The sequence below is a fragment of the Fringilla coelebs genome, assembly GCF_963513975.1.
Source record: "Fringilla coelebs genome assembly, chromosome: 15".
NCBI lineage: Eukaryota > Metazoa > Chordata > Aves > Passeriformes > Fringillidae > Fringilla > Fringilla coelebs.
Window position 1 is genome coordinate 15,694,325 of NC_140041.1, and position 24,078 is coordinate 15,718,402.

A 24,078-nucleotide genomic window follows, 5' to 3' on the forward strand; every position below is an offset into this window, starting at 1 on the left:
CCAGGGGACCACCACCATGGGGCTAAGGGGGGGCCCTGGCTGGCCCACCAGGCTCCTACTGCCCCACAGCGCACGAGGAGGACTACCTGGCCCCCTTGGGAGGGCAGGATGCCCCTGCCCCATGGCAGTAAGGCCCCTCCAGCACTGTGGCGGCTGGACTCAGCCCAGCCCTGGGGGTCCCAGAGCCCCATGGTGGGGGACTGGGGGGGCACGGGGTGTGCGTCGTGCGTGCGGTGCCGTCGTGGTGTCTGCGTGTGGGGCCAGGCAGCCCCAGGCCCCGTGCCGTGTTGTGTAAAGCCCGTTTTTTTAATTCTGTATTAAGTGCATTCAAGTATTTACACTTGGCCTTATGTACATAGCGGTGCCGCGGGCGGGGGGTCTGCCGGACGTGAATGTAAATAAATTCGATATATATTGCTACGTGGGCCTGTGCCCAGCCATGAGCTGCCCCACGCCCCTCATGATCCCCCCAGAAGCTGGAGATGCAGACCACAGATCTTTATTGGAATGGTGACTATTCCATGACGTTGGCAGCACGATCGGCCACAGCTGCCACGAGTGCAGCCCCTTTCCCTGAGCCATCCTCTGATAGCATGAAGGTCACATTACAGTTGGGTGCCAGGTCCTTCAGTGTTGCCTGGAGATTGCTGGAAAAGCTAGGCAGGATGGAAGGGGAGGGTGAGGACTGATGCTCCCACCCTATGCACACCATGCCTCCCACTACAGACCGCTTCATAGGGCAAGGATGCCCCATGGGTGCCTGCTGCCCTGGCCCCACTCACCGTGGGTGCAGCTTGTACAAGGTGCCATCCACCCCAACAGTGACAGACAGTTGGTCCATGCCCCGGTTCTCCCGCATCTTCTCCACCACAGCAGCCAAGCCAGCAGCGCAGAGCTGAGCCGCGCGCAGGGACACGGTCTGACACACCTCCCGCATCAGCACGCAGTCCTCGAAGCTGGCATCGAGCTCCAGTTCGTTCATGATGGTCCGTATCTGCCGCAGGGCCAGCCCATTGCTGTCCGAACCAATGCCATTGTTAGCAGCAGAGTCCCCATCCCCATCACTGTCCCCATCACCCTGTCTGTGCCACATTGTGTAGCCGGGCTCCTCACCTGCTGTTCTGATACCCCCACCCTGGGTTCAGGGAACCCATAGGAGCCCAACACTCACAGCTCAATGGTAGAGAGGAACTTGGTCTTGAAGATGTCCTTGGTCTGGAGTTTGGGGGAGGGTTTGCCTTGGAACAAGAGCTCTTTCTCTGTCATTACCAGCAGGATCTGACGCACAATCTCGCCCAGGTACATGCCACTGATGAGCTTCTCAAACCTATCCAAGGCACAACTCAGCTAGGCACAGCCACCCGCTCCCACTCCCTCTGCCCCAGGGCCCTCACCCACCTCTGCTTGCCCGGGTTGATGGTGGTTTCATCCACCACCTTGTCAAAGTGGGTGAAGAGATGGTCTAGGCAGCCGTTGTCTCCAAAGGCCCCCCACTCCATGTTGATGCACATGCGGCCCTGGTCCCCATCCACAGTGCCCACGTTCTTCATCTCCTCCATGTAACAGGCATTGGTCCCTGTCCCTGCAGGCCCCACGCTGGTGTCACCCCCATAGCAGGTCTGGTAGAGGCATGTGGCCATGCCATGGGGGGTAGAGGGGTGCTGAGGAGACAGGGGACCTCCTGAGTGCAGGGGTGCTCCTTACCCACAATGAGGCCGATTTCACATTTGGGGTCATCATAACCACAGGCCATCATGGTTCCCACCGTGTCGTTGACCAGAGCCACCACCTGCATCCCTAAATGCTGCCAAATAGGAGATGGATACACGTGGTCTAGTGGCACACAGACAGCTCCTGGGACTGACACTGCCTGGATGCAGGTCCCCCTACCCTGGGGACAGGGACAGGCCACCAGACATTCCCTACCCGTTTGCGCTTGGCAGCGTCCCGCAGCAGCTGGACAACATCCTGTCCCACGCAGCCTGAGGCGCTGAAGCCTTTGGTCCAGGTCAGTAGCAATGCCTGCAACAGCAGCCAGATCAGGGGACAAGGCAGCACATATCATGGGGTCCTTCCCACCATCCTGGTGCTGGAGCCACCCTCTCACCTTATCCAGGCCCACTTGCTTGCAGGGGAAAGAGAAGGTGAAGCCGAGAGGCAGCGTCTGTGTCACCAGGTTCTGCTTTGTCTGGAAGTCTATGATGCAGTCGATGATGTGGTCAAAGAGCTGTGGATAGTGAGCATGGTGAGCATGGCCTAGGCTGGGGCAATCCTGGGGGGACCTCTCCCAGCCCTATCATGGCAAGTTAGGAGGCAATTCCCAGGCCCTTGCCCCAGCCACTGGTCACAGGTCCTCAGCCTCACCTCCTCGCCACTGCCCTGCGTGATGTTAACTGGGATGACGTAGATCTCGCTGGCCATGGTAATGCCATCCCCTGTTATGCGCACCACCAGCACACGGAAGTTGGTCCCCCCCAGGTCCAGCGCCAGGAAGTCGCCTTTCTCTGCAGAGAGCCAGCACAGTGCATTAGCAGGGCCACAACCTCCTCAGCACCCCACTGCCAGTGTCCCTGTCCCTTACCAGTGCCATCAGGCGTGTGACTAACGTAGGTGGGCAGCATGCGGACAGAGGCACTGGCATTGGTCTCCTTACCCAGGCCCCGATCCATCTCCTCCCTCATCAGTGTCTGGACTTTCACCAGGTCATCGCGGCTGAGCCGCAGCGGGCCCAGCACCTCATCCACCGCACGGCGCTGGGCTGCCAGGCGCAAAGCCACTGCTGTCACCATGGCTGCCCCCCGCCCAGAGCCATCTCTCGAGGCCAGGATGGTGGCCATGCACTCAGGGGCCAGTAGCCTTGACACACTCAGCAGGATCTCCTCAAACCTGCCCAGGATGAAGAGGATAGCATGGGCTGGGTGTGAGGCATTCCACTGGGGTAGCCCCCCACTGGGAGCCCTGTGTTCCTCATCACCTGGGGTAGCCTGTAAACAGTTCTCCTTCCACCCCCACGTTGACCATCAGCGACTCCAAATCCCGGGTCTGGCACATGTAGCTGAGGATGGCAGCCAGCCCAGTGGCGTGGAGTGTGGCAGCACGCCCCACCACTGCCCGGCAGATCTGCTGCATCCGGCCACAATCCCGCTCGCTTGGCTGTAGCCCCAGCGCCTCCAGAATCCTCTTAACTTCAGTTATGCCATCCTCGTTGCTAGAAGGCAGATCACAGCCTTGCAGCAACCTGCAGGTTCACCAGCCCGCAGCCAGGAACACCCATTGATCACCCCCCATCCTCCTACCCACAGCAGCTTTTGGTCCTCAGACACTTACTTGACAATCTCCAGAAGATGCTGCATTGTGAACACTCCCTTCTCCTTCAGGACAGCAGCATCGGTTCCAGTGAAGATAGCTTTCTCAGCAGTCAGGGCAATCAGCACATGCCTGACAATCTCCCCCAGGTACAGGGTGCCCACCATCTTCTCAAACCTATGTGAGTTTGAGCCCACATGGGAGTCAGTTGCACCTCCCTAGCAGCACCCCTTGGCCCTTTACGAGGAACCAGGAGCATTGCAGGGGAATGTGTGCTCCTCTTGATGGGGCCTGACATGTTCAGGGACAGATGGGGAGCCTGTCCTTTCTGGGGGAGAAAGAGCACCTCTTCTCCCCAGGGTTGGAAGATTCCTCATCCACAGATTGATCGAAGGGTGTGAAGAGGTCATTCAGGGTGCCATCATCGCCAAAGCAGCCCCACTCAGTGTTGACACACATCCGCCCGCTGGTCTCCTCTGCTGTTTCCACCAGGTACGCCTCAGCCATGAAGCAACAGTTGGAGCCCTTGTCTGCAGGAGTGAGGGGGCTGAGCACGAGCAGGGCCCCCCCAGCACCACCGCCATGGCATGCGCCATGCCCAAGTCTCACCTGCAACCATGGCAACCTCACAGGCTCTCCCCTCCATGCTGCAGGTCATCATGGTGCCCACAGTGTCATTCATCAGGGCAACAACTTCCACGTGGCGGGACTGGCTAGAAGCAGATTGAGAGGATTTCCTGTTCTTCCGCAGCCAACCGCCTCCCCCACTGGCCTCCCCCTCCTTCTCTGGCTTAGCCTGCTTATCGATGGCTGACTGCAGCAGCTCCACCACGTCCTTCCCCACCACGCCACTGCAGTTGAAGCCCTTGGACCAGGACAGGAGTTCTGCCTGTGGAGAAAATGTGGCAGAGCCATTGACCTCTGGCACCAGGATGGCTCCTCTCCCCACTGCTGTTGTGCTGTGGTCACAGCCTGGGACGGGCTCTCCCCCTCACCTTGTCCAGCTGCGTCTGCCGGCAGGTGAAGGGGAACACAAAGCCCAAGGGGAGGTATGGATCAGAGTCGTTGGTGTCAGAGCTGGTGGTCTCGGCCAGGAACTGGGTCACGCATTGTGCAATGAAGTCAAAGAGCTGCAAAGTCATGATGGGGGTAAGGGCTGCTTGCCTTGCTCAGTACCCAGGCTGCAAAAGGCAGCCTCGAGCTCCAACACCAGCCCAGTGCCCTGCCGAGCCTCTGTGATGCTGGCCAGCCCAGAACCAGCCACCCTTTGCCATGGCCTCATCATACCGCTTCCCCCTCGCCCTGCGTGATGCCCTCTGGCAGGTCATAGATCTTGTACATCATTTGGGGGCTCAGGTTTCCATCTCCGTAGAGGGTCACTAGCAGGATCCGAACTTGGGTCTGGCACAGCTCCACCACCAGAAAGTTGCCCTTCTCTATGGGGAAACAGAGACAGTGTCATGCAGAGGCCTTCCCTGTGGCAGATCTCCCAAAATCTGCTCCTTGCCCTGTCCCAGGGACAGTCACTGACCCATGGGGGAAGCTCCTGACAGCCTGAAACTCTCAGAGGGGCCAAGGGAACAAGCTTCTGGCTACTACCCTGTGCTGGGGAGTGGCAGAGAAGCTTATGGACCCAATAACTGATCCAAGAGTGGTTTACCCCTCCCCAGCATCCTCAGGGTCAACTCCAGTGAGGTGTGCAGGGCTGCCGGTAGCAGAACAGTTCATCCTCAGGCTGGGCTACCTTACCAGTGCCGTTGGGAGTGGAGCAGATGTAGGTGGGAAGCATCCGCACTTTGGCCTGTGCATGTGTCTGGCGGCTCAGCCCCTTGCACATGTCCTCTATCATGTGGCCCTTCATAACATGCAGCCTCTCCAGAGGGATGCTGAGTGCTCGCAGGACTCGTTGTATCTGGGGATGGTGCATTAGGGCAGAGGTGCAGAGACTAAGGGCAGGGAACTTACGACTGGAGCAGGGATAGGCCTTACCGGTGTGCTGTGGGAACTATCACGGCGCTGGTTCAGACTGCCTGTTGACCTGCATGGAGGGAGGTGGCATGTCACCTACTGAGGTCTGGCCTGCAGGACAGGACAAATGCCTGCCCTTGTCCAGGCACACAGTGGGGCTGGGGGGCCTGTACCCAGCTCTGCTCCCACCTGCTGTCTATGTCCATGCCCAAGGAGGGGTCCATATTCTCGTCCTTGTTCAGTACCTTCACACTACCTCTGCGGTCGTGGAGGAGGAGGCTCTGCCCCATCACGGTCATAGGGCCGAGCTGAGGGGCTGAGGAAGCAGAGGGTCCCCACGACCTGCAAGAGGCCAGAGACTGATGTTTCTCCCCTGCAACAGCCTGAGGCATCGGGGAACCTGGCGGCCCCTCCCCGGCCCCACCGCAGTCTCGGCAGACCAGGAGCCGCTGACCGGTCCACGTACCGGCTGTCCTGCTCCTGCGCGCCCAGGCCTTGGTCTGCTCTGTCCGCCCCGCCGGGCCGGCCATTTTGGGATGTGGGCCGGGTGCTGCGGCTGCCCATGGTGGCAAGGCAGGGGCCGGTGTTTGGGGCCGGTGTTTGGAGCCGGTGTGGGGCCGGGGCCGGTGGTGGCCGAGGCCGGTGTAGGGGCCAATGGTGGCCGGGGCCGGTGTAGGGGCCGGTGGTGGCCGGGGCGGTGTGCGGGGCCGGTGGTGGCCGCGGCCGGTGTGCGGGGCCGTTATGGGGCCTCGGTCGGTGCCGGCGCGAGCGGGGCCGTTGCCGCCGCTGTCCCCCTGGCAACAGCCGCGCCCCGGCCCGCCATTGGTCGCCCCGCCGCGAGCCGGCCCCGCCGCGGCCAATGGGCGGCGCCGCTCGGGGCCCCACCCGCGTGAGGGGCCGCTCCGCGCTCCCGGCCGGGCGGTAGCGCCGTTTAAAGCCCGGGGTTTAATGAGCTCCGCACCAGCTCGTGCCATTAATTAGGTATGGGTCGCCCTCCCCCGTTCCCCGTGAGATGCTCTCGGGAAGCAGATCCCTCCAAGGCCCGGTGCGAAGCCGCAAAGCCCCACTGCCCTGGGGAGCGGACGTACAGCCGAGCCACCCGGGGACAGGGAAAGCACCAAGGACACGGGGACACCGCGGCCGTGGTTCCTCCGGTCCTTGCGTCCGCTGACTGCGGCTGTCAGCTGGCACCAAGGTGCCCTCTGCCACTCCCGGCCGGGGATGTTAGGGCTGTGCTGCTGCAGCCCTCTGGCCCCGAGCCTCCCCCACCAACCCCAGCTCCAGGAGAAGCCCTTGGCAGTGTGATTTGGGACCCACCGTCTGCTGCTTCTTCTCTCCTCCCTCCAGTGCCCTCCCATTCCCCAGAGAAAGCCAGCACAGCTCTGCCGTGGTGCTGCAGTTTCATAAAAACATACATAAATATATTTCCATTTCTGTAAGAGAGAGCAAAGCTGCACAGGCACCTATAAAACACACAGTCACTTCTCTACCCAGCGCTCCCAGCACAGGTCGTATAAAACATATAAAAGGGGCGCAGGAGACAAAGGCTGCAGGTGAAGCAGGGGTACAGTGCCAAGAAGACCCTCGCTGGGGCACAGGGAGCCGCCGGGGGTCCCTGCAGCATTGCCACCCTCAGAATTTGTGCCTTCTCCGGCGGCAGCCTTTGGGCCGTTGCTGGCTGCCTGCATGGAGAGCCATGCATGGCCCTGAGTCCACCACACCATCCATGGCTTCCAAGGAGATGCCGGGTTTCGCAGGGGAGCCACGGAAAGGAAGCTGCTGAAGGGAGATAGGGCTGTCTGCCGACGGCTCCCCATCAACAGCTGAGAGTGTGGGAGACGACTGCTGGTCTCCTAATCCAGTGAGGGGAGTTCCTGCGTCAGCACCTGTGGAGACAAAAAGCACATGTCAGCCCTCCTGTGAGCCACGGGTGCGGCCAAAAGCATGTCTCCCCCCTCTTCTCCTCCTGACCTTGGATCCATGGAGGGAAGCACTGGTGAACAGACAGGGGCAGCAGAAGCCTCCCACATCCCCCAGGAAGCTGGCCATGTCTTGGTGCAATGGTTCAGAGTACACCCCCATTCCTGCAAGGGCTCTGGTGTGAGTCCAGTGGGCACACATCCAGTGGGTACTGGCAGGAATGTGTGCAGCCAGCTGGGGAATGCTGACAGCCAGCTAAGCCCAGAGTCCCCTGCTCTGCTCAGAAAGAACAGACCCTTCCAAGGGGAATTTACTCTCCCAGAACAGCCCAGGCCAAGCCAGGAACAAAAGGGGAGAGCTGGGAAAAGCAGCCCTGACCCAGCCAGACTGGAATAGAAAGTTTCCACCTTCAGACTTGCTCTCCGAGAGCTCCAGCATCCTGAGGAGTCCTCTCCCCTGCCTTCCAGTGTCCTGCCAAAGAGAGGAGAACCACCATCACAGCACTGCCACGAGGGAAGCCCTTAGCCAGGATGGCCTCGAGGGCACTTGTTCCCCCAGCCCTCAGGGTCAGTCAGAGGGACTGCTGCTTATCCAGGGCCTCCAGCCACCCGTGGGAAGGGCACTGCTCTGTGCCCAGCCCAACTCAAGCAGAGGAAGCAGAGAGCAGCTAATCAAGCAGAACCTGGTAAAGAGGGAGGCCAGGGTACAGGATGCTGTCCCCAAGCCCAGCCAGCAAGCACAGGGCTGTGATAAAAGGGGGCATCAGGGGCTCTGACACAGCTGGAACACATCCCCCAGCACTGCATGTCCAAGGGTATTGGTGCTTGGTGCTGGAGGGAAAGGCCTTCCTGCAGGGTACAGCCAGACAAGGAACACATCTTGTGCCCTCTCTCTGTCCCTGGGAAGATGCAGCCATGCTGGACACACATGCTAGGGGAAGACCACTTGGCCTGGCTGCTTTGAGCCTCACTGGCCCAGCAAAGTCCTCTCTGCTGGTTGCTCCCTGCCCCCAGAACTGCTCTGGAAGGCAGTGGCATCCCAGCTATGGTGTTGGAGCTGAAATTACCCCAAAGTGGGCCATTGCAGGAAACTGCAAGTCCAGCTGTGCCATTAGGAAGCTTTGCAATGGCCCAGCCAATGCCCAGGCTTCCCCAGTGAGCTGCCACTCCAGTAAAAGACAGGGCCAGAGGTAAGAGAGTCTTGCTGAGCCTTCCCAAAGAGCCCCCTGACTTTCCCCCATACCCTGTGCCTGCTTGCAGGACCCACACACCAGCCAGCTGTGGGGCACAGGGACAGAATCAAAGAGCCCCCCCCAGAGCTGGTCACATGCAGGGGCAGCCATGCCCTGCAGTACTCTGAACACAGTGCTTGGCTGTATCCCAGCCAAAATCATCAACCAGAAATCTCATCATTTGCATCTGAATCCCCAAAGGGCTGAGGTCTTTGATGGATTTAAGGGATTATAGAAAACTAAGACATCATGTTGCATCTTCATGCCGTGAATCACATTTCTGAGTGCAGGCAAAGCTGCAGCACGAGGCTTTTGCCTGCAGGAGCCAGCAGGAAGGCCTGGAAGGACCCTCTGTGCTCCCCTGGGACTGCCACCAGCAGGAAAAAGCATGGTGGGGGCTAACACCTGGCGAGTGACTGTGAGCCAGCTGCCACCCACGCTCCTCCCTCCCACCTCCTCTAGCAAGGCACATTCCCCACACCCAGCACACCTCCAGCACACTCACTCCCCCACAATTCTCCTGGGACGCTGCTGCTCGCTCCCAGCACTGAGCAATTTCCCCTGCTCTGGCTCTAAAGCCTTCCCCGTGGGAATGGGCCTGTGGATATCCAGATAGGTTTGTCATGCTGACGCTGGCCTCCGCTCCATCGACATTCAGCCGAGGAAGGCTGCAGGACTGAGGCCGTGCTGGCTGGCAGCAGGACAGCCCTGGCTGCCTGCCCACTGGAGAGGCTGCTGGCAGCTCTGCTGGATTAACTCACCCCTGGGACCGGTCCGTGCTCTCGCAGACCGTCGTGGGAAGGAGGGCAGTGAGTTCTGCCCCCACAGGGACAGGCAATCCTACACCAGGTCAGCTCATCCCTGCCAGCCAGGGAACCAGCTCCTGCTGCCAACCCAGCCCCACACCCAGCGCAAAGCAAACGGGATGGTGTGCAGGGTCGCCCCTCACCTTGGCTCTTCGCAGCCTCCTGGTTCCCTGAGCTTGCCTAGCAGCCTGAAGGCAGCTGTCCACGTGCCTCTGATACTGCAGCAGTGGCACCAGTGACTTACAGAGGTAGCACTTCTCACACCTGCCAGGCAGCAAAGGACAGAGCACTGCATTAGGATTCACCCTGCACCGGGCTCCCAGACACCAGCAGTGACTCTCCTCCTCCAGGCCATGCCGTGGAGAAGACGTGTCACCAAATCCAGTCTCGCCCAGTGGGGTCAGGCCAGCACCAATCTCAAAGACTGAGTGATTATCAGTTCTCCCAGCCTGTTCCTCTGTATCCTGCTGCTGCAGCAGCGGGACAGTAATCAAATCTGCTCATCTAACTATCTCAAACACCACTGATTTTTCCCCAGACATAAAGCACCCTGTCAAAATCTACAGAAATGAAGTGCAAGGGCTTTGCAAAGGGGAGTTAAATTCTGCCTGAAAAGCAAACCAAGTGTGTTAAATCAGAGAGACATTTTACCAGGGCTGGATGAACTTGTCTGACTAGTAAATCAAGCCTTTCTCTGCACTGTCTCCATTTTACATCATGCCATGCAGGGAGAGGAATTGCAGAGCACATGCTCCTGCTGGGGGGTTGGCTCAGCTTGTTTCTCAAACCCCCTCGTTTGGGTGGAAGATGCTCAGGCTCACGCAGGACAACCGAGTATTCTTGGGAAGAAGATTATTCTGGGTGAAAGGAGATGAAGGTCAGGCATAGATTTACACAGCTACACTCACTTCCATACCAGCTCTCAGCAGGGACTGAACCCTGCAGAAGAGGACACTGGCTGTTCAGGAGAGAAGCTGCATTCAGGAATGGACTATCTCCAAGAAGAGACAAAGCCCCCAGGGACCAGCCCCAGCAACATTGTGTTCAGTTTGATAGTGGTACTCTCTGAGTGAAACACCCCAGGCTCTAAAATGCATATGGAGAGCCCCCATCGAGCAAAACTCTGCAGCACTTTTCCCCATATTTTCTTTCCAGTCAGTGCTGATTACCCAGATAATGTGTCTAAACAGAAGCTGTCCTCTCTATAATTAGCCTAATTCCATTAGTGATGTTGCCATCCACTGTTTGTAACAGCAAAATTGCTTCCATAGCAGGGATTTTACTGTCAGATCCTCTCTTATGATGCTTTGTGTGGGTGGCAGGAGGAGGGGCTGCATGGAGAGAGATTAAACAAAGCCACTGCTATTCTGAAAGTCTAATTTAATTAAGAATATCACTACAGGTGCCATGTTGACAGCCTCCATGTCCTGGCCTCTTCTTTTCCCGGGGTTACCAAGCTCAAACCTCCCATCAGAAACTGGCTGAGTTAGCACCATTTTAGCAACAGCTCCCCCCCAGCAGCCATGCGCCCCTGACCCGTCATGGATTGGGCTGAAAGGAAATCAGTGCAAAAATAAACAATCTGAGAACAGCAAATTCCTCTTGCTTCAGTTTAAATATAGTCAGCACTGCAACAAGAGGCAATGAGGAAAAGCAATTTCTTAGGGAAACACTGTAATAAGGCCAATGGCCAGCATTTGTACAGGAATAAAGACATCCATAGCCAAGCTAGTACAGAAGCACAGAAATAATCTGGGAGGAGCAGGCATACCTACTTACTTGTCAATGTCTGAGGACGGTGGGCTGCTTTTACCACTGGCAGATTTATTTCTTGCCTCTCTCTGACGCCGGGTGAGCACTGGAGGAAAAACAGGAAGGATTAACAAAAAGAGTTACTACCATCCACCCCAAACCATCCCTACATCATGCTCAAATGCACCAAGTTTCCATCACTTCCACTCAAAGCTGCAGCAGAAGTGATGGTAAAGGTGAAGAAACAGTGGATTGGGACAAGCAGGGTTTTCTTTCCTGCAGAAGTGGTTGCTGGACAAGCGTCCTTTTTTCCTGGGGGGATACTGGAAACTTTACGTTTTCCAAGCTGGGGAGCCAGCTGACCACTTCACACCTAATTTGCCAGAAACAGCTGGATTGACAGTCTGTAGTTTACAGGAATTTCAGAGCTGATGACAGCAGTGTGATAGCCTGAGAGCAGCGTTACCCAGCTGCTCTGGCAGCACAGCCCAGCTCCCTGCCAAGCCAGGCTCCCGTGCCTGCTGCAGGGAGGGACAGTGCCAGCTGTGGGCTCAGGGGAACGAAGAGCTGAGGCAAGGGCTGTGCAGAGGCACCAGACCTTTTATAGAGAGCCTGGCTGGGAAGGGACACAGCGCACACTGGAAAGGGAAGGTTACAACAATTAGCCCACTCATCACTTTCCCACTGCCCATGTGAACGGTGGTGCTATTGTCCACAGACAGCCCTGGCAGTCCCCTGGATGAAGACCTCTAGCAGGAGCAGTGCTGCTCTCCAGAAGCTCCAAAACGTGGGTAACCAGTGAGATCCCAGCTGAGCAGCTGATGACGGGCCCAACCATTTTTGTTCCCCCAGCAAGCCCAAGCAGCCTTTCCCAACTGGCTCTGCAGGCATCTGCAGGGAGCACGTTGGAGTGTTGTCCCTTTCAGTTGAGTTCCTCTCAGCGTATTCCTGTTGACATACCACCAGCAAAGATCCTCAGGGAACATTTCAGATAGCTTAGCTTGCTTCACCAGGGACGTTCAAGACTCCAGCTCCAAAACAGATGTCACAGTAAGCGCTCTCAGGCATGCTGGCTAAGGGGACAATGCAGGGAGCTGTTTACAGCTTGGTGATGCTGCTTCCCATACTCATGAGGGCCAAAGTCTGACTCCAAGGTATAGGCACAACAAACCTGTTATTGTTAGCACATCATCTGTGATAAAGAAAGCGAAGCACAAAATTCTGTGTGGAACAAAGAATTCTTCTGAGTTTTAGCAAAACCCCATTTCTAGCATGTTTGGCAACCCCAATATCTCTCCACAATCCAATACAGCCTTTCCTTCAGCAGCAATCACTGACCTGCAGCTACAACAACCAGCAACGTGCTGTGAAGTGCTCAGGAGCTGTTGGGGCTGATGGGAGACAACCATGCTGAAGAAACCAGCTCAAGGCTTCCTGGGATGTGGGTATTGTCTCCTAGGCGATGACTGATACCAACAGCTCATCGCTCACAGGAACTAAAGCAAACGCCTCTCTTTAACATAGCCTGGCCCAGATTTGAAGTGGCAGCCTGACTAGGATGACTGGCGACAATGGCCACCCCCCAGGCCTCCCAACAAGCCAACCAACACGTGTGTTTGACAGCGTGGTGAGAACTGCTCTCCAAATCAGCGTGTGCTCGTTAATATTCCTTAACGAGCCTTGTGCACCAGCTCAGGTGTTAATCACTTCTATTTTCTTCCAAAACCAGTGAACACATCTGGCATAATAGGCCCATTAGAGATGTCTGGGACTAGCTCTGCAGCTGCCCAGGAGGAGACCCTCAGCTGCAATGCTGGAAGAAGCAGCAGAGGAGAGAGAAAAGGGCCAGCTGGTGAGGCACAACCCCTGCCAAAACCTGCTGGTTGCCCCCAAGAAGGGGGTTCGGAAAAGACTTGCCACAGGCAAAATCCCCAACACAGAGCAGTGCTGACCTGCTTGAGTGACAGGAGCCTTGTAACTCTCCCAAATGCAATGCTCTTTGCTGGGTCAGACATACTCTGTGGCTCAAGAATAACCTTAGAACAACCTTTTCCCTCGCTCGGCAATTCTTCTGGTTGACAAGCCATTCTTGGCCTGTTTGGCTCCAGCATTCACCCTGGGGAAGAGCAGCAAACCCTGCCCAGTATGGCCTTGCTATCAGCACACTCAGCCCGGGCACCTCCTGGGGCTGCCAGGTCTGGCTCCTCATGTGGAGCAGTGAGGTCAGAGCCATTGAGCTCCTCACCTTCCTGCTCAGCCCACCTGCAGTCTGATCCACCAGCTCCCTGTGCTCACCACCAGCTGTGCCACTTCCCTGCAGGATCTATCTGTCTGGCTCATGGCATCTTGTCCCTTCTCAGTTTGCCTCTGCACCCATTTCATTACTCTTTCTGCTGTATCAGTGCCACTTCTACTGATGTCAAGAGCTTTTTAACAGCACCAGTGCTGCTGCTGAAGACTGACAGCTGCATCAAGACTGCATTTGAGCCTTTGGGAGGAAGGGATATACCAAATCCTCATTTTCCTGGGCTCGCTTGGGAACTGAGAATGCTGGATGGATATAGAGGGAGGGTGAGAGGCATTGAGTATGTAACAAAGCCCAAGAGTATTTGCTGTACTCAGCTGCAGCCAAGACTCCCTTCCAGACTGAGACCAGCAGATCCCTGCGCTGGCAGCAGCAGTGGGAGATGGATGTGGTGACTCCAGCAGAGCCCTCTCACACCAGTGAGCCCCTTCAGTTGAGTGCATGAAGAAAGAGAGAGCTGGCACAGAAATTCCACAGTTCCGCTCATTCACTTGGAATTAACACCAGGCACTGAGCTGGAAACCCAGGGCCTCAGCCCTCCCCAGCCTGGTACAGTGGCTAACACAACATCAGGCTCTTCTTTTTTATTTACTCAGATCACAGGAAAGTGGAAATTCATGATAAGATTTTCATGCTGCCCAGGTACGTGGTGGTCTGGGCATCCAGCCAGGTTGACCATGTACGTAGGGGAAGCAACTGTAGCTCATCTTGCCCAGCTGCTCATTTGAAAACTTGCCCTTAGATATCAACCAGACTGAGCTGGCCTCCTGAGACCTAAGACTGGAAGACTTTGGTGCATGATTATAAGAAGGAAGAAGAGAGGTAAAATCAGCAAGAACCCATCCTTTTGTAGTATTAAAATGAAAACCACTGACAGCTATAGTTTGCAGGACTGCAATTCCAGAGACATCAGGAGTAAGTCTAATTAATAAATCTGAAGATAGACTAAGAACCCCTGATCCAGTGCACCAAAGGAAAACTGAAGACATCTTTTCTTAACAGATCAGGGCATGGCTTAGAGGGCAGAACTCTGACTTCCTCTCACAGAAGGCTGTCGCTGTGCTCCTGAGGAAGCCAGCAGCCAGCCAAGAGCACACAGTGCTGCAGCAGTAGAGAACAGCTTCTGGACCCACACAGGAGCTGGCATTTGCTTCAGAAGACAATTCTCTCACATCTTTTTTCTCCCCATGCATTAGCTTTACCTGTGGATGTTGTGCTAGTGGTGGATGCCAAGGTAACAGCCCTGGAAACAGAGTCCTTTTGTACCTGCACAGCTGTGCCAGGCTACTGTCTGGCCTCTGCTCAGAGCTGAACATCATCTCTGCCTATTCAACCCAAATCCCACAGACTAGCCCAGCAGCTGAGAGGCCTCTGGGTGACAGTTGCCTTCCAACAGCTGTTGGAAATTGGCCCCACAAGCCAGAGCCCCACAGGCAGGCAGGACTCTGCCCAAGCCTGGGAAGCCCGTGGTACTGCAAAGAGTCTGGGTGCAAACAACACAGTGTCTTAGACTGTTATGGCTAATAGAGCCTGGTCTCTACAGGGAAAATACTAGAATAACTGGCAATAGAAAACTCAAATTACTGTGATTTTGTCCCAGACCCATTGCTCTGCTTACAACCATTATTACAGAGCAAAATTCCTTTTATTCCAGGCTGGTTTCCTTACAGGGGGATTGTTCTGAACAAGCCAGAACAGCGGAGTAGCAATTCCAAAATAACTACCCTTACAAACATCCCCAAGGAGACCAGCCTGGAAGCAGAATGGAGAGGCCAGCCTTGAACTCTGTCCTGCTGAAAGCCAACACCAAAGAAAAGAACAAATTCCCTTGCACTGCCAAAGACTTCAAAGCCTTTTGCTGATCACAGTCGGGATTCCCCAGGATCAATGGATACACTCACAGTCCAGCCACACCAGGGACCAGAATACCACAAGGCCAAAGACATTCCTGCTAAAAGGCACAGTAGAAATTCTGCTCCATTTTGTAACACATGTGAGACCTTTATCAGTCTCGAGGATGGGAGAGGAACTGTGATAATTTGTGATTTGCCTGAGCCAAATGCTTTGCATCAGTAGCTGGGTTGTACCTGCAGAGAGAACCTTCCACCAAAATAAAGCACTGCCTGTACCAGCTTTGTGATTTGAGCCTTCCACCAAAATAATGCACCAGCCTCTATCAGCCTTTACTCTGGCTCCTGTTATCTTGACAGGACCCATGTCACATCCCCAAAGATTTAGTAGAGCAGGAACCTTTTATTTTAAAACTACATCAAGTCTGCATTAAGATTACATGGCGAAGCTTCCCCTGCTAGAGGAATGCAGAAGTTACAGTTCTTGTACTAGCTATGATTTGCTCAAATTGCTCAAACATCATAGATTTAGGCTGCATTTAACAAGCCAGTATGTAACTGAAAATTATATATTCACAGCCTGAAAAGTTAATCTTATTACAAGCTACTACTTTGATATTACCTGACATTGTGCTAACACAGATTTTACATTTCAAGCAGCAGCTAAAACATAACTTACTGAATATGTTGATAACCAACCAGTGTATTTGTTCACTTAAGCTCTACAAAGGTTGGCTATGGAAAACTGATATGAAAAAGAATACAAAGAGGATTAATATGGGCATTCTGACTGTGCTTCTATGCCTCACTCTTCACATGAAGGAGAAAAATCCACATCCCCAGACTGATAGTTATAATTTTGCAATTTTAGTGAAACAAGAGGGAAACTTTTCTGCCGTCTCTGCCACCTAAACAGGCCATTTTTGCACATACAAATGTCAGACTTCATGCAGAGCACAGGCCATTCTTGCAGTAGTACAGAACATTTCCCCCTCTCAACAGCCCTGAAGGATGACTGCCCACATGGCTCAAGCCTTCCATTTTCTGCCACTGCCACATTCTCTGCAGGTCCTCAACAAGGCACACAATAGACAGATCTTACAAGTACTGCTTAAAGCATCCAGGACTAGATCCTGGGGTAATATTCAGGAGCTGATAATGTGAGGAATTATTGTGTGAAGTCAATCAGAAATGATATCTCTGTGCAGGAGGTGCTGGAAATACCAGAGCCTCCAATAACACTCTCCTGGGCAGCGTGGAGATGGAATAAGGCAGAGTGAACAAACCTCCCCATACACCAAATATCCTCAGAGAGACAAGACTGCAGCACCTGCCTGCCAAGTAACAACAGGGCAGGGGGGTGAGCACGAGGAGCAAACACGTGGAAGCAGCACTTGGCAGACCTGGAGCATCCTCAGCAGGCTCGGGTCCCGCCGCGCCGTTGCAGTACATGGCGTGCACCTCGATCTCGTCAGCTGGGAAGCTGTGGTCGCACAGAGGGCACAACACCCGGGCAGCAGCTGCAGGACTGCGCTCAGACACAGTCCTGCCAGCATCTTCATCCCCACCAACCTAAGGAAGAAGAAGAAAAATTAGCCAGACAGGGCTGTTTCTCTTACTTTGCTTAGGTGCAGAGCTCCATGCTGTCTGGTAGCTACTCACCCTCATACAGACTCAGATTTTCTAGATAAGTTTTACTCCTCCTTCATCACATAGTGCTCAGAAATAACACCACTGGCTAAATGAACTATACTGCACTAATAACTAATTTTTCTTGCAAAGGCAACATGTCCTTCTGAATCATGGTGAAGCTCCCTGCACAGCCATGCACACCGTTTAAGGCAAACATCACCTGCACTAAAGTGGAAAAATGGCAAAGCTTCCATTAATCAGGAAATCTTAGAAGCGAAACTGATGGAAAATTCATGGGGCAAAGCAAGAGTTCAACACCTGACTTGTGCTCATCAGTTTCTGGACATGATCCATGTTACACAGGCAGCATTGTCTGGGAATGCAGCTTCCCCCAGGATGAAAGGAGGCTGCTGTGGTGTTAGGAAGCCTGGAGAGATCACTGGAAGCTCCTCCTTTATAGAGGAGGTGACTGGAACAGTCATGAGAGGGGACACCGATCAAGGAGAGAGGGAATACCATTAAAAATCTGTGTCACACAAAATTACTAGCAGAGGCTTTTTGGCAGAATGTCACAGCTCGTGTATGTTCTCAGGGTGCCACTACCACTTATGGACACCCTCTTTTTGCACTGGTCACATAGCTGCAAAGGTGCCCCACTACCAACCCACAGAGATCCAGCCCGCTCCCTATGCCACTGACATTCCCAAATGCAGCAGACTGCAGCCATCTCACTCATAACTGCATCTCTGCCTAGTCAGGCTTGCTGTAAGATTTTACCACATTTCAGAAAAAACCTTCCCCTCCCCGCAATGATTAAGAAAAGCTATTTAAATATTAACCATCTAGAGAAACCTATAGAAAAATAATATGGGAGTGGTTTCTGTTCTTAGAGCTAAGCAGTGACATGTGGACAGTGTGCAGCAAAACTGCTGTCTGCTTCCCTCCAACAGTATCATTTCAGGGAAGCAGTAATTGGGGTCAGCCAAGATGCTCCGTGCCACTGGAGCGCTTTGCTGTATTACTCGCTTTATTACTTCCTTTCCCAAATGAGGATCCGATCCTGATTTTTATGTCCTAAAGGGAAAGAGGGTGCTTTGTTGACTCAGAGGAGCTATGACAAAAATTACAGGACTGGGACTCAAACTGAGATTCTGACTCTCAAAACGCATTTCTCCCCAACAGCAGCTAAAAGGCTACAACAGTGAGCCCCAAGAACATCCCTCATTCCCAGGGAGGCTCTCTGCCCTGAATTTCTGCAGAGGAGTTGCCACAAGAGTTCCTCCAGCCAAACACAGGCTGCTGAAGTACATCACTTACAGCATTAACACTCGTACACCTCTCTCACATCTCAGTGTCATTACATCTTGTGAAGTCCTCACTGTGGGGCATCACACTGAAGAGCCATAAAACACAAGATGTGTCAAATATGAATGATCAGATCAAACCTGTGCTACACAGACAACACACATAAAAAATATGATGGGAAAAGCAGCAGGCACTGCTCCTTCTAGCTGCCTTTTTTAAAGCAATCTTAGGAGATCACCAATTCTGCAACACCCTGCCCGCCTACATTCAGCGGTAAATTACTAATTTTAAATGGAAATGCAACATTCTGTAACAAAAGACTGCTTGTACAAAACCTTGCTGTAACAGTCTGGAAAACCTCAACTGCAGAACCAATCACCCCTGTCAGAGCCAGAGACAGTTGCCTCTGCTTTTTAGCAGAGGAAATTGCCTACAAGACATAGTACTTGCAGCCAACGGCCAGCCAAGAGCAATGCTAGAGGCTGAGCTCAACAAGACTCCTGCGTCCTGGCTCAGCATCTGCTAGGAAGAAGTCAGTCCCAGTGGTCTCTGCTTGGCTCCTGCAAACCACTGATGCCATGGTAGCTGTGTCTGCTGTTTTCCTGGAGGGCTGCAGGCTCTGGTCTGGGAGCTGCTGCCAACCATAATGATGTCAAACAATCCCTAGGAACCTGCTCCCCACTACCTTGTGCCACCTAGGCAGAGGTGTGAGACACAGGGCACCCTCTGCAATGCACAAGGGGACAGGGAGGTGTCCTGGCCACAGCCAAATAGGTCACAAATGTGCTTTGGTGGGCAGCCCAGGACTGCCTCTCTCCTTGCTGCAGTCCCTAATTGACTGAGCAGGGCTAGGAGATACCTGCAGAATGAAAGGCACACGAGAGCAGAAGATGGTTTATTAAGAGGCCTGTGAGAATGAGACATTGGAACTGCAGACGTGCTGTACAAGCTGCAAACTCCCAGAATGAGCTTTCCACAAATGAATCCTCTTGTCAAGAGCTGTATGATTCTGTATTCATGTACCCTGCACCAGAGGAGTACTTGGCAACCCCTTTGATATCGCTCTCTAAATTAATAGACAAAGGGAGTTTTATCAGAAGCAGGAACTGAAGTCAGATGTTGGTACAGTGACAGCTGCAAAGCAATTGCTGTGCAGGTGTGACAACATGGGGAAAGGGGCTGCACACAGCACACATCTGCAGCAAGAGGTAAGAGGATGGCCCTGCCACTGACTTACTATTGCTATTAACAACTACTGCACAAAACTCAATATTGCCAGACTCAAGACATTCTGCTTGGCCTGAAAACCACCACCAGCCCTCAACACTTCAAGCCCATCTTTATACCAGTCTGATCTCTGGGTGAAACTCTCCTCTTAGCCTCTTGGATACAGTCTGTGGAGAGCAAACTGGAGTTCAGAGCACTGTAACAGGGAAAAGCAGGTGATAGCACAAGTGACTGAGGTTTACTGGGGCTCCTCAGAGCTCCTGGGGTCCCTCTGCATTGCTGAGCATCACAGCTTGTACCCCTGAGCATGGGCAAGCAACAGCACTGCCGCCCACGCTGATGGCATCCTCCAGCTCAGCAGCGCTGGGATATAAAAGAACGGGCTAGGAATTGATAACAGCTCTCCAGCTATAGGACTGAAAGGCTTCAGAAGCAGCTGCATGCAGTCCCCAGCCAAAAGGGACTGGAGATATGAAGCAATAGAGAAAAGCAAAGAGGGAACTGTTTGTGAGGATCCAAACAGCAGAAGTCCAACCTTCCAGCTACCCAAAGGGAAATGCCAGTACAGCTCAGCTGAACCAAGGTCTAAAAGGTAGGATTGGAAACAGAACCCTTCAATTTCAAGCTCTTTTACCTGCATAGGTGCACCTCTGCTGTCTGAACAGAGCTCTTCTCTCTCCTCCTCAACAGCTTCCAGTGGGCTTGGCTGTGTCTCTGCAGAAAAACAGCTCTATGTCAGCACAGGTTTGCAACCCCCAACTATCTCTTCACTTGTTGATGTAGCTTAGTCCTTAACGCTTTTTAAGGGTTTTCACAGTTTCAAGACATTCTTTAGACTTGCCACAAATGTTATCAGACAAAGTGCAACAACACAGCCAGATGAGGGGTTAAAGTCACAGCATGGTAGTGTGAGGATAAAGGCACTGCAGCTGTGCAGCTTCATGGGGAGTGAGATTAGACACAGAGAAAGTGTGTGGGACACTTGCTGGGATGGAGACAAAGCAAGAATAGAGCTGCTCTCACATCAAGACAAGCAGAGCTCCCATTCCATGCTCTGTCTCACAGTCACACCTTCTTTAGACCTCCACATCTTTGTTAGCAATAAAATATGCCTCCAAGCACCACCATGACCTATCCTGCTACAGCTGCTCATGAACAGGAGCAGCCTCTTCATTATTTTTCTCCCTTAAAACCCCGGACCAGAAAATCTCATACATGGTAGGAGAGACTAAGGAAGAAAAACTCCTTAGTCCCAAACATGTTTAATTAATGTAAGACAAAAATTATTTCAGCTGTCATGCTTTGCTCATTATCATGACACTGAAAAATCTGAAAATTTGATTGCATTGCAGAGACACCTTGTTTTGAGAGACTCCTCCACGCCCAATGCACATCCAGGTGTCTCTTCAGCAAGTCTCCAGCAATCCCTGTCACAGAACTGCCTTAGAGGAAACAGGTCCAAAACTAGGGGATCAAACTAAATTACCTGAATAATTCCAACCTTGAAAAATGGAGATGGGAAAGAAATCTCATTTTGTTCAAATAACTTGAAAACTCTCTTTTCTCTGAATTTCCTAAGCGTGTAACTTTCAGTACAAAATTCATAACAGTCTCAAGTGCCTCTTACCTGGGCAAACAGAGATCTCTTCTTCAGCAGAGTTTTCTGTGGCAGTATCTGGGTTCCTTTTACTGCCAAGTGGGGTCATTGTGGAGATGCTGTTCAAAACATAAATATATCATGAATCTCCAACCCAGTAGGAGTGAGGGCCACACCTGCCATTCTCACAGTTCAGAACAGCAGATGAAGCCATAATTTCCAAGTGGTCAATATCTGACAGCTAGAAATGACCAAGATAACAGCAAAATATGGGTCTAAAATGCCATCCTAAGCAAAAGCCCCAGAGGAAACATTTTTTTCTTCTAGAAAGGCAGAAAGGGTCATTATCTCTTGTCAAGGGAGCAAAAATACCTGCTCACAATTGTGGGACTCTGTGGGAGAAGATGTGGGAGCTGTGCAGGTACCAGCACTGTGCCTCTTTCTGGCTGGGGAAGGAAATCCTCACAGAGGAAAGACAGACCTGTTTTATCCCACATTATCCTCTCCTTCCTCGCACTGCTCATTTTCTCCCTTATCCCTGTGCTGCCAGAAGCAGCATGGATGTGACACAAGGCATTTTCCCTGCAGCAAAGTCCTTACAGCATTAGTGTGGTGGTTCCTCAGAGCAGCGCCCAGCACTGCTCCTCTCATTTTGACCTTCGGATTCCTCCTTTTCTATTTTTTTTTCTACCACCTCACTGCACAGTCCTTTTTTTTTTTATTCTCACTGCACAGTGTCTTTCTGACACAGACAGGCATTGCTGAGTAAGTCTGGCACCCATGCTGACACACTCTGCGCCTTGCGTGGCTCTCTGATTAGTCTGATCAAGTATGCAAGAACACACTTTAAAAACATGAATCCCCGCACTGACAAACACAAGATTTATTAAGCTCAACCACAGGCCTTAGAGAAGAGAGAACAGCCACTGCTGATTTATGATAAATAACAAAATTCTGATAGGAAATCACAAGTGGCTTTTCTCTCTAAATAAAGCATCTCAAAGCATTTGTTATGAATCCAGGCTGAGCGTGTTTTACTCTGTGTCTAACATCAGGGCTCTCTTCAAAAGAACTCTCACAAAACAACTTGCTATGACATTTATAAAATGGGCTAATCAATTTGAAGTCAAACCACATTTCTTGCTACACCAACTATCTCCTGGTAACAAAGCCTATAATCATTTATTAAAACCCCAATCTTCCATGCTCTGTACAAAGTGTGGAACAAGCAGGGAGAGCAGCCCACAGACAGCAAAGCAATTTCTTCACAGGACTGGCACTTCCTGAACTGCTCCACTCCCTCCAGACAGTTCAGAGCCATGTTTTCCCATTAAGTGCTGCTGAGGCCAGCCAGTTGGGGTGCCTGAGCCATACCCATGAGAGGCCTGTGCTGGCAAATTACCAGGAGCCAGATGGCAACACTTAATGTGCACAAAACTGCAAAGACTGCAGCCATTTCTTGCCTTCCTGATGTTCCAGCTGCTCGAGGAGGGGCCAACACATCCAGGTGCATCCCACCCCAAAGCAGGCAGCCAGCAGCTCCTGGGTAACTTGGGGAGTGTCCCAGAGTAACCCCACCAGCTACATCAAAGAAAAGAGGTCCCCCTCCTTTCATATCCTCCACATCCTGGGCTCTCAGGCCCTAAGCAGGCGGGAGGCCAGCGCTGCAGAGCACACACCTCGCTGCCTTCCACGCAAGCTCAGAGCTCAGCTGTCACAGGCTCATCAGCCTCGGCAGCAGCGGCAGCTGCAGGTTCCTCCTGCTCCCCAAGGCAGGTTTTAAGCTTGTTAGAAAGGTGCAAGCAAGAGGGATTTTCATACTCTGCATATTGATATTAACTGCTCAGGCCAAATGCTGTTAGATCAGAGGAAAGTTGGCAGTTTTGTTCCAAAGCAGGTTTTAAATTATAAAACCCAACAAATTAAAAACATGACATTATCTGGCCTTCCTTGTAACTTGCTCCCTGAATCCTCTCCCATTTGTCCTTCTTCTCCATAGCCTTTGATGCGGAATTGCATCTCACAGGAAGAAGAGGGAAAAAAAAAAGGAAAAGAGGAGTAGGCTTAAATCTGAAGAAAATCATGTTGACTTGCCCCACACCTGTCATCTGCTGAAGTGGCTTTTCTGGAGCACTGCACTCTATCTTTGGCTGATAGGCAGTGCCGTCTGGCTTCCTCCTCCCTGCTTTCCTCTTCAGCAGCAAGGCAAGAACATAAAAATACACACAGCAATCCAGTAAACCCTTCCCCGTGCTGCCTGTGTGCCTTCCCCGACAGACAAGTGATGGCATCACTGTAACTCACCTCCAGCTCCCCATGGCTTTACTGCACCACGTCACAGGAGCTTCAGAGGGCAAGGAGCAACTCCTTCAACTTGTACAATAATGCACCTTGCACATCTTCTAAAGTAACAACAGCAACTGATCCCTTCTCCTCAGCTGTGCCCCTCCTCTCCCATGCTGCTCCAAAGCCATCTATTTCCAGGGATACTTAACAACAGGGACTGCAGCCAGCCTTTCCATCAAGCTGTGGGGAGTCTGCACCCCAAAATACTCCAGGGAGAGTGGAAGAGCCCATATCACGAGAGAGAACCTGTGAGCCCCACACTCTGAATACCCTTACTCACCTTTGTGCAGTTTGCATGGGTTCCCCATCTTCAGACACATCCTCTGCAGGCAGTACCTGGGAGGGCTGGAAAGGGAAATTCTGGTGTTATACAAAACAATGTGCACAGCTGACTGGGGCCTGCTGGGTCATTGGGTTCTGTCCATGACATTGCAGCCAGTCTGCTGTATATTTTTATATCAAAATGGCTCAGTATCCCTCCGGAACGAGTCAGCTTTTTCCCTCCATCCCTGCTTTTGGCAAGGTACTCCCTGCAATAAAGCCTGGCAGTACTTTTTGCTACCTTGCTGCCTAGACATGTTCCTGGACAGCCCATGCCCATCCACTGCTTCCAACATTGCCCATCATCTTCCACGCTCTCTGTGTGTTCTCAGCACCCACCTCAATGCATCTGTAAGCAGCAACCATAGCTTTTCTCCACCTCTACCTGTGATGAGCTTGAAACAACCCAAGGTTTTTAGGGTCCACTGCACTTCCCCAGGTACACTAGCAGCCCTCACCTACTCCACTTTAAGACTTATTTTCCTGACCCATAATGACCTGATCAACTGGTA

General features: G+C 52.8%; 2 protein-coding genes across 5 annotated transcripts in view; both read right to left on the reverse strand.

Moving 5' to 3' along the window:
* Window positions 1–514: 514 nt before the first annotated feature.
* On the reverse strand, window positions 515–5,838 carry HK3 (hexokinase 3; the record flags this gene model as incomplete). The annotated part of the gene is made up of 19 exons (XM_084215771.1): window positions 515–656; window positions 783–1,016; window positions 1,172–1,327; window positions 1,399–1,582; window positions 1,705–1,804; window positions 1,927–2,022; window positions 2,108–2,227; window positions 2,365–2,504; window positions 2,582–2,886; window positions 2,975–3,208; window positions 3,328–3,483; window positions 3,653–3,836; window positions 3,916–4,195; window positions 4,302–4,436; window positions 4,594–4,742; window positions 5,056–5,218; window positions 5,296–5,332; window positions 5,464–5,616; window positions 5,741–5,838. 19 exons carry the CDS (start codon window positions 5,836–5,838, stop codon window positions 515–517), a joined length of 3,066 nt encoding a protein of 1,021 aa, XP_084071897.1.
* An 892-nt stretch (window positions 5,839–6,730) lies between these two features.
* UIMC1 (ubiquitin interaction motif containing 1) overlaps window positions 6,731–24,078 on the reverse strand; it is a 39,555-nt gene continuing 22,207 nt past the window's right edge. For 2 of the 4 annotated variants that reach the window (XM_084215835.1, XM_084215834.1), the window contains exons 6-13: window positions 23,526–23,590; window positions 20,930–21,018; window positions 19,937–20,016; window positions 16,542–16,710; window positions 11,011–11,089; window positions 9,375–9,495; window positions 7,602–7,665; window positions 6,731–7,160 (exon numbers count right to left, since the gene is read on the reverse strand). In XM_084215835.1, coding sequence (XP_084071961.1) covers window positions 6,907–7,160; window positions 7,602–7,665; window positions 9,375–9,495; window positions 11,011–11,089; window positions 16,542–16,710; window positions 19,937–20,016; window positions 20,930–21,018; window positions 23,526–23,590 — 921 coding nt within the window. In that variant the 3' untranslated portion in view covers window positions 6,731–6,906. Of the gene's footprint in view, window positions 7,161–7,601; window positions 7,666–9,374; window positions 9,496–11,002; window positions 11,090–16,541; window positions 16,711–19,936; window positions 20,017–20,929; window positions 21,019–23,525; window positions 23,591–24,078 lie in introns of those variants that run through there. The other 2 variants (XM_084215836.1, XM_084215837.1) reach the window with 2 other exon arrangements.